The following is a 16,221-nucleotide window of genomic DNA, read 5'->3' as shown; positions in this document are numbered from 1 at the left end:
TGCTATGTTTTCTGTAATTAAATGTATTTTTTAGTATGCTTTTATTAGGTACCTACCTATAATATATAAATAAATGAAAATACAGTAAAAGTTAAAAGTTATGTGAAAAGATAAGATATACCTATACCAATTTTGAATTCATTATTTTCACTCAAGCGAATATTAGAACTTTTTACTAAATATTTATTTATATACCTATAGGAATATTTATGTTTATTAAACAATATTTTAATAATTATTTTTTACGTTTTAATGACATATCATCATAGTGCTTAGGTACTTCAGTAATATTTAGACTTTAGAGATAAAAGAGTCCTAGTTCTTTTAATAAATAAATATTTAGTAGCCTATAGCTAGTAAAATTAATGGAAACATGCAGCCATGCAGACAATAATTACTTTTTTAATACCATTAGTATATATGTAAATTCAGTGAGAAGTCCAAAACTATTCAAATTTCAACTACACACAAACAAACGAAATCAAACAATATGTCAGCTATTGAGTAGACTGTGTAGACTGCAAGAGCCAGCATGATACAAAATAATAGAATGTATGAATTTTAATATTCGTGACTGCAAAATAAACAATGATGTCAGTCTACTATTGTATTAACATAATAACATTTAACAATAACAACACAATTATTTTCGTTTCCATTACGTTTAACGTCTTTTATTATAATATTAATTTAATACTGTTTGTATTTTTTTTTTATTATTATTATTATCATAATACTTATGATATCTACCACAATTAAGCTTTAAGCAAAAATCACTATACTTCTAAAAACGTTTTATTAATTAATAAATAGATGATAACTATATAATATAGTTCCTACAAAACAATCAGATCAGTGGGCGCCCAAGATATATTTTTCAGGTGTAGCAAGAAATAATTTCACCCACCCACCCACCCCCTTACAAACTCAAAATTTTATTATTTTTACATATTATCATATTTTAATTGACAATATTAGTAAATATTAAGGTATCAACCAATATAATCTGTGATTAATAATGAACATATTTCAAGTTAATTATTTTATGTTATTATACCTACCCACCCCTTATTTTCAATGTGTAGCGACCGCTACACCTAGTAATATGGTTGGGCGCCACTGAATCAGATAATTCAGATAGGTAATATAAACTTCGAGAACAAAGATTATTTAAACCTTTATTTTATCAATTATGAAATCAAATAATCGTATTACAATATAATATACGACCACATAATATGAGATACAAGCAAAGGCGTAGTGGAGGGCACGCGCGGGGACACGGCATGTACCCCCACCTCCTATACTTTTATATTTATGCGTGTACCCTTAACGAAAATCGTGGTACGCAGGTTAGGCGTAGCCCCCTAAGTTATTTTTTACAGTGATCAAGGCGTGTACCCATAAACTTTTTTAGGACTACATCACAAGTATACAGCGTATATTAAGTTAATATCTTAATTCGTGGTAAACAAGCACTCTATCGACGTTGTTTAAATAAAACAAATTTCTTTTACCCATACAACTATAAAGATTTAAAATTAATATGTCTGTCCTCCTGCCTAAGCTTCTTTAGCAATATAATATCAAAAATAACGATGTTAAAAGTGTAAGACATTTGTGTCTATTTCCCCCGGCGTTAAAGCTTCACAGTTAACCGTACCTAACATCATAAGCGACTATTGTTGTTAGTCGACAACTAACATAATATTAAACAAGTTATCAAAATTCTAACGTATATAATTTAGGTACCTACCAACTATCTGGTGCATACACCTTTATAATCAGACAGTTAGGGTAAATATTGCAATAGTACCTACCTATGTAGTATATATTCCGATGAACACAATTAATATTACACTATTTTAATATTTACTATTTTCATTGATATATCACATATTGTAATGCAATATAAATCGTTTATAATTTATTTGATTATGAGCTCTTTATTTTTATTCTTATAGTTAATGGTTTTTAAAGTTGTATTCAGCTTCCACGGGCCAAGTTATAATCTAAAAAAACTGTCATCTAGACTACGCAATTATCTAAATTTGTTTTTTTCTAAAATATCAAAAGATCTTTAACCTAATAAACCTACTTAATTAATTATGTGTACATTTATTTGAAAAATTATCATTATTTATTTATACAATATAATAATGAGACTTTCCGAAATTTTACGATTTAGGAAGATGCCGATTTTTTTTTACTTTTTTATATGCGTATAGTATAAACAAATTTATTTCACAATAATTTCACATTACATATAATATTATGTATATGTGTATAATAAATACAGTTTACAAATGATTAATGTATTACGCATACATCAAACTCAAATATCTATTTATGTCTATCGATGTTAAAGAATAGATATACCCCTTCTTTACCACGGTAAAGATATAATATAACCGAAACCATGTTGCAAAAATTCAAAATATGAATACAATTAAACAATAGTATTGTTATGATACGATTTTGAAACAAATTGGGATTGTCATTAAATATGTTTGAACAAATAAAAAAATAGTTAAATAAATAAAATTTAATTTAATAATAAAAAAAAAAAATGAAACACCCAAGTATATTTAGAAAAAAAAATGCAAGTGATCATCAGAATGATGATCATGATTTTCCCATTCCCTCAGAAAATAAAATAACCGGATCTCTGCAGTGTAAAAAGCACGCACACGCACAATATCTATAGGTATACTGGTATACAAGTTTAAACTTTATACAGGAAAAAGGAAACTGGACTTTGATCAAGTCAACAGATTTCGTAAAACTAAAAAAAAACCCATGCTTAAAAATAAACTAAAAGAATAGAGATATTTTAATTGCTCACCTTATCCATGACGGCGTCGGCAATAAGGAAAAACACCAAGCGACGGGCGAGCGTTTGTTTTGCATGTCAAAACCAATCTGTTTGGGTTCAATCCCTTCTACAGTGCGAGCTATTAAGTTTCCATTTATACTTTCGTACCTTTCCATGAGCAGCAAGGTACCGTGTGTTATTTATTTTTTTTTTTGCATATTTTTTTTCCTAAATCGCTATTTTGCATGTCAAACAAAACAATACTTGATAATAAAAAGAATACACTGTAGCCGCATTCATTCCGCAGTAGGTATATACTAATATAAGGTGCGCCTTTTATTAACAATAATTTCAGCTTTGCAAAACGTTATAATTACGAAAATTATGTGGATATAGAATGCATTTTTGATTTCCTTTTTCAATCGTCGAGCGATTATTTTTCATGCTTATTTATTTAGAAAATACACTTGACCCATTTACTTCATTGAGTTTATTGAAAACGAGAAAAGTAAAAGTCATTCACTACAAGTGTCTATATTAAAAATAAGACCACATTAATGTAAACTGTGGAGCACTTACTTTTATATACCAACATATTATTATTAAATAAAATAAAGTCGTATGTTTATTTGTTATTAATTATGATTTATAAGTAACGGCTAGTTATGAGATACATTTGAATGTAACCCGGGAGGAAATACTCTTTCCCCCTACCCTTTAATCCGGCACTGATAATTATATAATATATAATAAAAAGACAAAAAAAATGGATAATAGGTATCTAATAATAGGAAAAAATCAATACTTCACATCTAAAATCATTCAATAATGTCATTATAACTTAGTTTTTACAAGTATGCAAGCCATAAAAACTACGAATCTCATATCATTACATAGTGATGTACAGAGTAATTCACCTCCACGCCCAACAGTGGTTAAAAAATGAAAATAGTTAGCCAAAAGTCGATATTTAGAATTTGAAAATACTCAAATAAAGAAAGCGAAAATGTTTTCTATAATACCTGTTGTATACAATATATGTAAGACGTATTGCAGCTAAACCAATAAAATATTAATTTAATTGGACAAAATATAGTTTTTTTTCATAAAAACTAAAATATTTTGTCAATAGGTAATTGTCATATAATTTAATTTTCTACAACAAATAAAATTTAATTAAATTGAAGTATTTATCGATGTATCTATGTAGGATAAGATACTAAGAAAGTATTTATTGACCAGATTATGAAATTACGACTGTTATTAATCCGTATATGTGATAATGGAAATTAACAATGTTAAAAATAATACGATGATAAATCTATTCACTTTGATAAAAATATACAATTTTAATTATTTTTTTCGTTAAGTTACATTACGATATTTACACCATCACTTAAGACACCACTATCAACTGATTACAAAAATATCATCATTATAGTTACTTATATCGGCTCGTTTGGCTGTAGTGAGCACTTGAAGTTTGAAAGATTTATTTATAAGCAATATTTTATTGAATAATATTTATGCAGTTTTTAGATTTTGAGCGGAGCTATGAATGTATTGATTTTACAATGGCATATGTGTTTTTAATTTTTTTAATTTCTGTGTTTGTCATCAGCGTTTGGGGCAATAAAAGTCAAAGAGCCGGTAGAAACTAAAAACAGTTATGGAAAAACGGGAAATTTTTATTCAAAATCGGTTTTTTGTGTAACTTTAAAACAAATTATCGTATAGATAATTGAATACATATAAATACATACATGAAATTTTTATTTTATGTTTTTATTAGAATTTTCTATTCATAAAAAAAATATTTTTACTTGTTTTGAGCTGTTTACGGAAATATTCAGTTTCAAATTTTTTTTCTATAAATGTCGATTCGTTGGGTCAAAAAGCTTGAAAATTTAATACAAGGCTCCTAATATATTATTATTACAATGACAGTTGAAAAATATAAAAAATTCAGTCAGTTTTTTTTTATAAGCATTTAAAGTTTGAATATTGACAAAAGGCGTAACAGCACAACATTTCCAAATTATTTTGAATTAGAAATTCATTAAAATTTTTATATTTACATCTAAGATTTATAAATGTATAATACAAGATTCCTTATAAGTTTGTCTACTTTTATCAAAAAAAAGTTTACAAAATGTCTACAAGTTAAATTTTTCATAAGCGTTTGAAGTTAAAAATGCTAAAACATTGGATTCACTCGAGTTCTCATGTAGCGATTTTCTTATTTTGTTTCAATTCAAAAACGAATAACAGTAGGTAGTAGCGTACCCCTAACCTAACCTAACCCCCCCCCCTCTATTGACTGTTTTGACCTTAGAATTTTATCAAGATTAAATAAAATAGTAAAAAGTGTAAATAAAAGACATATTGTATTTGAATACTTAGCCCCCCCCCCCACACAAAATCCCTGGCTACGCCACTCACAGTAGGTACTTGAAATTTACACGATATGTTGATTTAATCAATTCCCATACTTGTTAAATTTTTCAAAATATTATGATTCATTTCGAATTTTAACTATTTTTACTTGTTTTGAGCTGTTTACGGAAATATTCAGTCTCCAAGTATTATATAAGTTTTTATATTACTACCTTGCGGAAATTGAGCCTCTACAATCATACTCCTAATAAATGGTAATCGGAGAAAAAAATGCGCTGAAAGTAAAATAAAAGCCCTGGAAAAACCTTTGGTTAGTTTATTATTTTTTATTAGTTACTTTTTTAATGACATATTAGATGTAATATTTTCTTTATAATTGATAAAATACCAAAATATATTAATTAGTAAAATAAATAAGGTGCAAATGTTCAATTATACCTACCAACCTAATTTAAGAAGATATTATATTTTTAATATGCTAACGTCTATTTTCCTATTTTATATTTTTATTTCCATTTTATATGATGGTTTACAAAAATGTTAATAATATTATATTGGTACAATTATTACATAATATGTAATAATATATTAAGTATATTATATAATTATATTAAACATATATAAAGCACGACACTACATTATGTTGAAAACAGTATTAAGTACATATAATTATATAAATATATATTTGCATATAATTTAGAAAAAAATTAAAAATTAAAATATCTGATTAGTGATTTCAACAAAATATCACCTTTAAAATAATGTATTACTTATGGGTCTACGCGTAGACTCTACGATTGTTAATGAACTCATAGCACTTGAAATACGATCGCATTATTTTTGATTTTAAAAGACGTTCTCGTTTTGGTGTGGCATCCTCTTAAAAGCTAAAACTAATGTTTTAACTTTTAACTAGTATTAGGAATTATAAAAACACATTTTTGGGCATTTAGGTAATGTTTATTTTATACTTATACATCACTTAAAACATTAAACCATTAATGAGATCATTTAGAACACATTTATAAAAAATATAGACAGAAAAAATAAAGTATTCTATTAATTTCACATTAATAATATAAAATTAGATTTAAGTATTTAGCTTAAAATGTATTGTTACTAAAAAATAGTTATTTTTTTTATATAAATCACATTTAACAATTATAATCATTAGGTTTATATTTGATACATATATACATTATATAAAATGAAATATGCTGAATCAGACAATAATTAAATATTAAATCATAGGTGGTAGGTCTACTTTACTCTGCTTATGTGCAAATGTTAAAAATGTTAGTGATGATACCGCACTTACTAAAAATATAACATCAAACCAGCGATGGTAAAAACTAAACTGTAGATCACCAAGTACTTCTGTAATGATAGCTCTATACTCAGCTGGCATATTCATACGCATTAATAATACAGATGATACAAAATACATGCCCATAAGTTGGGCAAATATTAATACAATAATATTTGATGATTTACTGCTCGAAAGTGCATAGAAAAACTTTGTTAAAGTTAAGAGGAGACCTCTTATTGATGTGAATGCGATACATCCAACCAATAAAAATGATACATGTTGTGACCAAAATGATACATCAACATCAATGCCAACCAATTCAACTAAAATCTCCATTCCTCTTGTAACTGGATCTTTTTTCCCCACTCTTTGTAACATTATATTTAAGGTGGATATGATTATTTTCCAGACACAATATAATGAGAAAAAATAACCTAGGAAATTGAAGTATTTCCCTTTCCATGTTTTTGCCCAAGCAGTACGCTCCAGAGTGTTGTTTAGATCATGTGTGTCCAAAAATAAATGCCTACTAAGCTCTTCTAATGCTTTAATATCACTTTTAATTCCTCTTAAATCACTGGATACATTTGACTTGACTCTTTTTAACATATCCATAAATCCAAAAGTACTCACGCCAGCATTAGTTTCTGCCAATAAAATTTTTTTTTTCTTAGCTGTAACAACATCAATTGTTTGAAGAAGTTGTTTTTCTACGTTTATGACATCGTCTCCGGTTACTGCTTTTATAAAGTACGCCATTGAAGAATAAGGGTAGTTAACTGCACCAAAACCAGATAGTAATGCCATAACTGTTACACCAATGACGCCAATTCTGCTAATACAGTTTTCTATAAATAAATGGCCTTTTTTTTCTTGTGGCAACATAGGAAATGGGTCACCCATTTTCCAAAATAAGAATAAATATAATATCCAAATAACTGAAGCCAAAATTCCAACTTTCTTTTGGAAAAATGGATACATATTACTCAAAGTAAAATAACATAAGTAAAATGGTATAAGTACAACAACCATAAATAACATTTTGTAAAGTATTATATTCCAAAATATATAGCGAGAGCTGGGTTCTAGTATACCAACAATTTCAAATATGATAAGTTCAAACATTGTACAGGATAAACAGAAAGTGACTGAGAATATTAGTTGAATTGTTTTGTGATGCACTTCATAGTCTTTAAATAGTTTCTTGACAAAATACACCCAACCACACATAAGGAAAACAGTCTGTGATAATAAAATCACCAAGACATCAAACACAAAATGTGTACTGAACTCCATTTCACAGTTGATGTTAGTTTAATACAAATGATTTAAATTACTATTTTGCTATGTCCACATTATTTTCATCCGCATCATCCCATCATACGACATTGTATTCATATGAACCATATTAGTCTCAATGTGGTGGACATAAAAACACTAGAATAAATTAAGAAAAAAAAATGTTAACATTCCATTTTAAGACAATAAAAAAAATAATAATCAATACAAATGTTGCAGTAAATTAGTTATAGATAATAGGTCAATAGGTAGATAGTAGACACTCATTAAATAGATACCTTGTTACCAAAATGCATGAGTAATAAATGAACTTAAAATATTAGAATTAACAGGACCGGCTCAAGCAAAAACAGTGAACTAGGCAAAATCAAATTTTGCCGCCCCTAACAATATAATATTATCAATATTTTGAAAATGCCGCCCTCTTACTAAGGTACTGCTTAAGTGCCGCCCTAGGCGTGGGCCTATGTCGCCTACCCCTTGAGCCGGGCCTGAGCCTTAATATTCTATCAAAAAGATTTAATAGTCAGTCCAATAAATAACATGGTGGCATTATTTTTAATATATTTTTTTTTCAAACTGTAATGATTTACAATGATTGAATGATTTTTTATAATTATACGTAGTATATTATTATGTATCCTCACCCAATAATTCGATCTTTTGGGTTGAAGTGAAAACGAACGTTAATTTCCAATAAATATCATGGTTTGAATATAAGTATCTAAATTTAATGATTTTTAATTAATAAATAAAAACTAAAACTCTCGTAAACTGTATAGTTCTATACATTAAGAATTGAGATTGAATAAAATAATTTATAACTTTTAAAATTTAAAATTTCACACGTAAGTTTTTCCATAACATGATAAGAAATATTTACATTAATTTTTGATAATTTGATATCGAGGATTTCAATTATAGATAGTACTATCTATAGCTGTGATAGTAGCTTTGATTACTGGTAGCTGATAATACACGAACAGAGAGAGTATCATAGTGGATGGGACTTCTTAATTTGACAACGAAAATTTTTTCAAATTTTGTGAGAACAGCATAGAGTAGACCTTATGGCTTATACTAGTTATACTTAAGCGTTAAGCCTTAAGGTATCTTAGTATCTATAAACTATAAAGTCTAAGGAGAACAATTCACTATTATTTATTAGCGATACGCCGCTATATTTTACCACCAAACTAAATCCAATCAGTTCAGTGTAATCGTTACTATTTAGTCTTTATATGAACATAGACCTTATACTATTTGTCAATTTAGTATAAGCTATGTGTTGGACGCGCTTTCAGTGGCAGTAGACGCGTAACAAAAAGGAGTGCCTTCACCCACAACACAAAATACAAATAGCCCATGTCACATAATATACTATTTAAAGGTGTTTAAGATTCAATATTTTACAAAAATTATGAAACATAAAAATTATTTTGAAATTAAAAATGTATACAATTTGCATATAAACACTTAAGACTTGAAAATGTAACACAGTACGTCAATATTCCTTATAAGTTTAGTGTAAAGCCACAAACATTTCATCAAGATTAAAGTTCAAATTTTGATGACAGTTAATATTAATTTGGAAAATAATGATAAATTGTTGTAATTTGAAAATGTTGTATAAATATATAAATAAATAATAAAATATCCTCACAATTTACAAATACAGGCCGACCAACCTTCACAGCCCAGAATAGTTGTTCGCATGAAATCATTGAATTCAACACATATATCATAATGACCTACTCAATAACAAGGAACACGCACACTCAGCACCTACTCTAGGGCAGAGCATTTCCCTAGTTTTATTCAACTGCTAATGAGTTCCGGCAGGTGAAATATGAGAATATGACTTAGTTGAATTAAAAACACAATTTAATAATTACCCCACTTTTCTTAAAAAGAAGTATGATACCTTAAGCATGTCTTTACAAACAATAAAATTAAAACAAAATAGTGTTAGATTTTTTAAAAACAATTTATATAGTCCCTGTAGATAGCAGATAATGGGAAAGTTGGGTCAATGTTTTGTATACTATTTTACCATAATATGTAAACAAAGTATTATGGCATAAATTAAATAATATATATAAAATTGAATAAGAATTTTTAATTACTTTAGAAAGATATATTTTCTGAATATAATCTTTGATAATATTCAGTTTCAATTAAAATTATTAAGTTTATAATACAAATTTAATTAAATACTCAATGTCTGTTTTTTATGATAAAAGTGTATTAATATTGTTGGTTAATATAATTTACATAAATTTAAGAAGATAAAATCATCTTTCGCAAATGGTGCTAAAATTGATTTTAACTTAAAAACTATTTTTATTTAGCTTTCAAATATTTACCAAATTAAATATAAAATAAACTGTATTTCTAGCAGATATTACTGATACTTTTTACAATATTACAAAGTATAAAAGTAATGTTTAATATGTATATAATCATAATAATAGAAATGCTATTGTTTTAATAATGACAATTATCATATTTTTTTGTTAACACTTTAAATACATCTCTTACCGGCATGATATAATGATAACGTTCTTTTTTACTAATACAATTATTTATAATGGTTTATAATCTAATTTAGATTCCAAACTCTTATTATCTGATACTTTTCTTACAGCTTTCATGAAATCTTCATGAGTTACATAATCTTTTTCAGCACGTATAGCAAAGAGACCAGCCTCTGTGCACACATTACGCAAATCAGCACCATTAAAATTATCAGATAATTTTACAATAGCTTCATAGTCTAAAAAATTTTAAATACATTTTTTATAAATTATGAATAGAGTAATAATAAAATAATTTTTAGATTACAAAGGAAATATAATGTATTTGCACCAAAAAAATTATTTTGATTTCTACTTTCTGTTACTTTATGGTCTTCCACCTCATGAAAAAAAATTGTATCTGTGTCAGATTTGCTTATTGTGTCATAAATGATAAACATTTATTAGCAAATATTCAAATCAGAAATTTTGTTGGTTTCAATATTGATTGAATATTGTAATAGAATACTTTTTTAATGCAATTTATCTAGTCATATATTCATAAAATTAGTTTTAAAAATGATTACATCCATATATTTTGTAAGTCAAACTTTTTTTAAAAATAAAATAAAATAAATATTTTATTGAAATTTTATGCAGTAGTGATTCAAATTATTGATGATTATGGTATGAAAAAATATATTAAACTTCCCTTTTAACTATATATCACGTCCAATAAATACTTACCAATCTCTCCTTGTTTAGTAATAGGAGCTGCATGTATTTTCAAAATGTCCAAACGAGCTTGTTCATTAGGCAATGGAATTTCAATTTTACGATCCAAACGTCCAGGTCTTAATAAAGCTGGATCTAATGTATCCGGTCGATTAGTAGCCATTATCATTTTAACCTATTAAGTAATTATAATCCACAAATAATTAGGTTATTTTAAAAATAAAAAATAAATAATTACATACTTGACCTAATGAATCAAAACCATCCATTTGATTCAAAAGTTCCATGAGGGTTCTTTGAATTTCACGATCAGCAGATGTTCCTTCAGAAAATCGACGACCACCAATAGCATCAATTTCATCCATAAAAATGATACATGGTTGATGATCTCTAGCATAATTAAACATCTCTCGAATGAGACGAGCACTCTCACCAATATATTTATCAACAATTGCACTTGACACCACCTAAAATAAAAATATGATTTTGATTAAGAATTTAGAAATGTTTAAATTAGGTGTACAGAATAACTTGATAATTATATTTTGTACATAGAAACTGATTAAATACTTTTTAATTTTATACAATGTAGTATGTACCACACATTCAAACAGTATTAATAGGTAATTTTGTTAGTTTAATATATATTAATAATAATAAATAACTTACTTTTAAGAAATTGGCATCTAGTTGACTAGCTACAGCTCTAGCCAGTAATGTTTTTCCTGTACCAGGAGGTCCATAAAGTAAGCAGCCCTTAGGAGGAGTTATTCCAACACGTTGAAACAATTCTGGATTTAACAATGGTAATTCAATAACCTGGAAATATTAATGCTATTAGACTTAATTAATATAACATGAAAATATAATAAAATATACTTCTCGCAGTTCACGGATCTGTTCAGATAATCCACCAATAGCTGAGTACGTAACTTCACCAGGATCTTCATGAGACATTTTATAAACCAATGGATCTACTTCACGAGGCAAATAACGCATTACGGTCAATGTAGTCATATCTAATGCCACACGAGTACCAGCTTTTAATTTTGCTTTATCAAGTTGACGTCGACATCCAACTACATACCGTGGGCCATTTGTTGCTTTTACAATAACTAGTTAATTAATATCATAATTAATAAATATTTTTACCATCAATTTCAATTTAAAGAAACTTACACTTGTCCTCAGTCAATTGCTTTAAAACTTCACCTACAATCTAAAAATAATAATTTAGGATGAGTTCTTACGTTTTTAGGGTGGATAAAATGTTTAACTTACTTGACCAACACTCTGGAGAGCTTTTAAGTCATTTTCAGATTTATCATACTGTTTTGTGAGCTCTTTTGCTTGTTCTCGCACTGTAAAGTTAACAAAATATTATATCAAGTACTACATTATATATAAGCTTTATTAAAATTAATTACCTAATTGAATTAAAAAAACAGTTATTACTTATTATATTATAATAAATTTAATTTTAAAATGTTATATTACCTATATTTATTTTCATTATTAAAAGCATATTATACTAGAATAGGTATATACTATATACATTTATTCTAGATATTATTATAATATAGTAGCACAGAATATTATATAATGATAGTAGGTAGCGCTTGGATGTTATCTATGGTTTCTTTTAACACAAGCAATAATTTTTCATCATCAGAGTAAAGAATTTTAGCTTAACCATGGTTTAGACAATCCAAATTAAATTTATCTAGGTATTAAATAGTTTTATTAAATATAAATTTTAAGTTTAAAACTGATTTTTTAATGATCCTATACAAACATTAGACACCTATTGAGTATTAGCATTGATCATGAATACTTTTGTAAAAAGAATAATTAAGTACCTAAAATACCTATTAAATTTTTTTGTAATATAAATAGTAACAAAGAACGATATTCCATATACTTAATAATTGATGATATTATGGAAAAAAATTGACAAATTTGATATAAAACTGATACTGAAAATATTTGATAGTATTTTATTTTTAATTAGTATTATAACTATTTTATGAAAAATGTAGTAATCAAAAAATATATCTATGGTGTATAATACATTTACTTAATAGCGCTTAATAGTAGGTGTTATATTAAACATTTTTATTTCCAATAAGATTGGTGGGGCAAATAATTTTAAAAATGTTTTTAAATTAATATCTGTTAAGGGTCTTGGTGCCAGTTTTTCAAACTTTCCACAATTCTATAAAATTTGAAATTTGAAAGTTAAATTTTATATTTTAGTTTCCACCTTAATTTTTTAGACTTTTCCACCAATCTACTACCCGATACCTATTTAGGGTGGGTTGATAGAGTGTATTATATCAAATAAAATTAATTTACGGGAATAACTCTCAAGCTTTGTAGAATTGTCAAATTTTGATGACTATTTTTTTATCTGAAAGATGAAGACTTTCTACAGCCCGCATCGATCTCTGATTTTGTATTTTATTTCAAAAAATTGTAAAAAAATGCTTTTTATCTTGTATTTTTTTAGACATATTATTAAGTTAAGAGAATAAAATATTGAAAAACAGAGATCGATGCGGGGCTGAATAGAATATTTCCCTCTAGCAATTAAAAAAAAAATTATGTAATTTGGTTGATTCTACAAGGCAGTATTCGTTATTCCCGCAGAGTGTATTTTTGAGGACAAAATGCCATCGGCACCAGGCGCCTTAATAATAATTAGTATTTACAGCATTCAAATTGAATACCTAGTTGCTCTGTTACTATTATCAAAATATGAGTGAAATTAAAAATAAATACATTTGTTTAAATAAAAAGGCTCACAATGAAAATAATATTTACCACACAAGCAATAATACCTATAGCCACAAATATACTCTTTTACTTACTTCCTTTCAGACGACTAGAAATCTCTTTATGTTCAATAAGTTTCTTACGATTCTCCTGTAGAATCTTCTCCCTTACAGGGTCAACTGGAATAACCGATGTCATGTTGGGGTAATTAGTTAGTTAATATTAATAAGTAATTAATTAGTTAGTTAAACAAAAAAACAATTCAATAGACAGAAATTTATCAGTAAGGATGGATTCTGTTTTTGTATTTTTGAGAAATATTCTAGCGTCTCACCATTCTCGGTTTGTCTTATCATGATGACTAGCACAAAAACATAACGCAGAAGGTTACTGGTTACAATAGTTAACCAAGGTAGATTATATATACTCTATACTCTTTGGGAATTATAAAATCGTGAACATCATAAACAATTATTATGGTGGGTAAACGGTAAAAAAGTCCGAATAAACGGAAAAAGTCCGAGAAAAAAATAATTTAAAAATAATATTATTTATTGGTACAACCACAGATATATACAATAACAAAATATAATAATAAAATAATATATATCTGTGGGTACAACACATAATTATGCATTCATTATTATCATTATTTTAAAATTACTTAATTATTAAATTATTATATTAAAAAATTGACGTATAAATGTAGAATATATTATTATATACAAGGTAATTGCATTGCTTGTAAAAAATTAACAATAAAATATTTTATTATTTATCATTATTATAACAACTAGGAACACATTATAAGTTAATTGTCACATGTAATTTACCATTATCGTTACTGCTCCTAATCCTTTTTCGTAAACAATGTGATAGACATATTTTGTAATATCAGGTCGACTGGTTCGTCATCTGCAGATCTTTGACATAATATAATATTTGAAGACGGTGTTCCAAAGTATTTTCTTTTCCTTTTAGATGTTGGCCCAATATCATTCAATTCTATTTTTGCGATACCGACACTTATTTTCCGTCGCATTTTTTCAATTTATTAGCTTCCATATGGTTATGCCCCACCACGTGTTTGAATCTATTATTCCAGCTCTCACACATGTCGTTTGTACGATGTTCCCCATTTATAGTGTCGATTCGTGCACGTTCCATATCTCTGGTGGATACATCGCTTTAATTCGGCGTAGTTTCATACATTATCCCGATTTCCCGAACCAACTTTTTTCTACGTACCCGTGGACGTACAATCAAAATACTCCAGCAACTCGTCAGCTTCTGGCGGAACAACAGTTTTTAAATAGTTCATACCTTCATACATTTTGTGTAATGGTAAAAAAGCTAGTCCATCTAACATCCCGCAAAATGACTAAAACTGTCATTATTTGTGTTCAACTTCTGTAACCCTTGGCCATTGTTCCAATTATTTTCACAACCTTTAGATAAATCACATACCCATTACTCTTGAAAATATTACAAATTCTCTCTCTTTATTTCCAGTAGATAGTACAGGCTCTAATCTAAAAGATCTAGATTTAGTACAAACTCAACTAGAGATATTATTTGACATGTTACAAGGTGATTCAAAAAATTTTGAATCCTTAATGGAAAAGTCCGAAGAAGTCAAACATATTTTACCATGTGCTAATTTATTGTGTCGTTTGGCGTTAACTTCTCCAGTGGCTGTTGCCTCAAATGAGAGGACATTCAGTTAATTAAAATTAGTGAAGACATTTCTTAGATCAACAATGAATGGATGACCGGTTAAATAAATTCCTTAGAAATATTAGGAATAGAAAAATTAATTGTAATTTAATATTGTTGACTGTAGTGACCTATGGTCGCTACGGACAATATTGATAATATGTTTGTTGTAAATATTACACTTTACAGTAGGAACATGGCTATATATTTATTTTGTCATTAGTAGGCATATCTAATAGTTGCGTTTTCCTAACCTTCCAGCGAATCTGAAACTGTATATTATTTTGTATGTTTCACTTATCTGATTATCTCTCAGTATTTTGCACCGTGTATAACTGTTTAATGATAATTGCATGAACTTAAGCATATATTTTTATACCTAAGTGCATAGGCGTGTTCAGACTTTAGTGGCCGAGGGGCACAACAAATTTTTAAATTGTGAAACCTATTTTTTTTTAGAAATGAATTAACATTCATTTTTTATGTTACAAAATTCACAATGATAGGAGTATTTTTTAATTATGATCAAAAAGTATAACCATTGTCAAAACAATAAAACTACTTTTTTCCCATCCATTATACAAGGTAAACAACATACAAATTGTAAAACTATTAACTAATCAATAGGTAATATATATTTTGAGTATCTGACAAAATTT

General features: G+C 27.2%; 3 protein-coding genes across 3 annotated transcripts in view; all 3 read right to left on the bottom strand.

Annotated features, from left to right (window-relative positions):
- Nucleotides 1–3,432, bottom strand: part of LOC132940802 (dual specificity protein phosphatase 22-like) — a 13,909-nt gene extending 10,477 nt beyond the window's left edge. The window contains exon 1 of the mRNA XM_061008556.1: nt 2,846–3,432. Coding sequence (XP_060864539.1) covers nt 2,846–2,854 — 9 coding nt within the window. The 5' untranslated portion in view covers nt 2,855–3,432. The remainder of the gene's footprint in view (nt 1–2,845) is intronic.
- A 2,701-nt stretch (nt 3,433–6,133) lies between these two features.
- LOC132941214 (Golgi pH regulator) lies at nt 6,134–8,782 on the bottom strand. Its single transcript, XM_061009157.1, has 2 exons — nt 8,468–8,782; nt 6,134–7,958 (listed from the first exon to the last, which is right to left on the bottom strand). Exon 2 carries the CDS (start codon nt 7,815–7,817, stop codon nt 6,453–6,455), a length of 1,365 nt encoding a protein of 454 aa, XP_060865140.1. The 5' UTR covers nt 7,818–7,958; nt 8,468–8,782; the 3' UTR covers nt 6,134–6,452.
- Nucleotides 8,783–10,190: 1,408 nt separating this feature from the next.
- LOC132941215 (26S proteasome regulatory subunit 10B) lies at nt 10,191–14,197 on the bottom strand. Its single transcript, XM_061009158.1, has 8 exons — nt 13,942–14,197; nt 12,353–12,432; nt 12,251–12,290; nt 11,951–12,186; nt 11,741–11,890; nt 11,314–11,538; nt 11,084–11,246; nt 10,191–10,596 (listed from the first exon to the last, which is right to left on the bottom strand). Exons 1-8 carry the CDS (start codon nt 14,042–14,044, stop codon nt 10,406–10,408), a joined length of 1,188 nt encoding a protein of 395 aa, XP_060865141.1. The 5' UTR covers nt 14,045–14,197; the 3' UTR covers nt 10,191–10,405.
- Between the last annotated feature and the right edge of the window lie 2,024 nt (nt 14,198–16,221).

The sequence above is a fragment of the Metopolophium dirhodum genome, chromosome 3 (assembly GCF_019925205.1).
Source record: "Metopolophium dirhodum isolate CAU chromosome 3, ASM1992520v1, whole genome shotgun sequence".
NCBI lineage: Eukaryota > Metazoa > Arthropoda > Insecta > Hemiptera > Aphididae > Metopolophium > Metopolophium dirhodum.
Note: the sequence above shows the minus strand (reverse complement) of the source record. Positions and strands in the feature narration are given on the sequence as shown.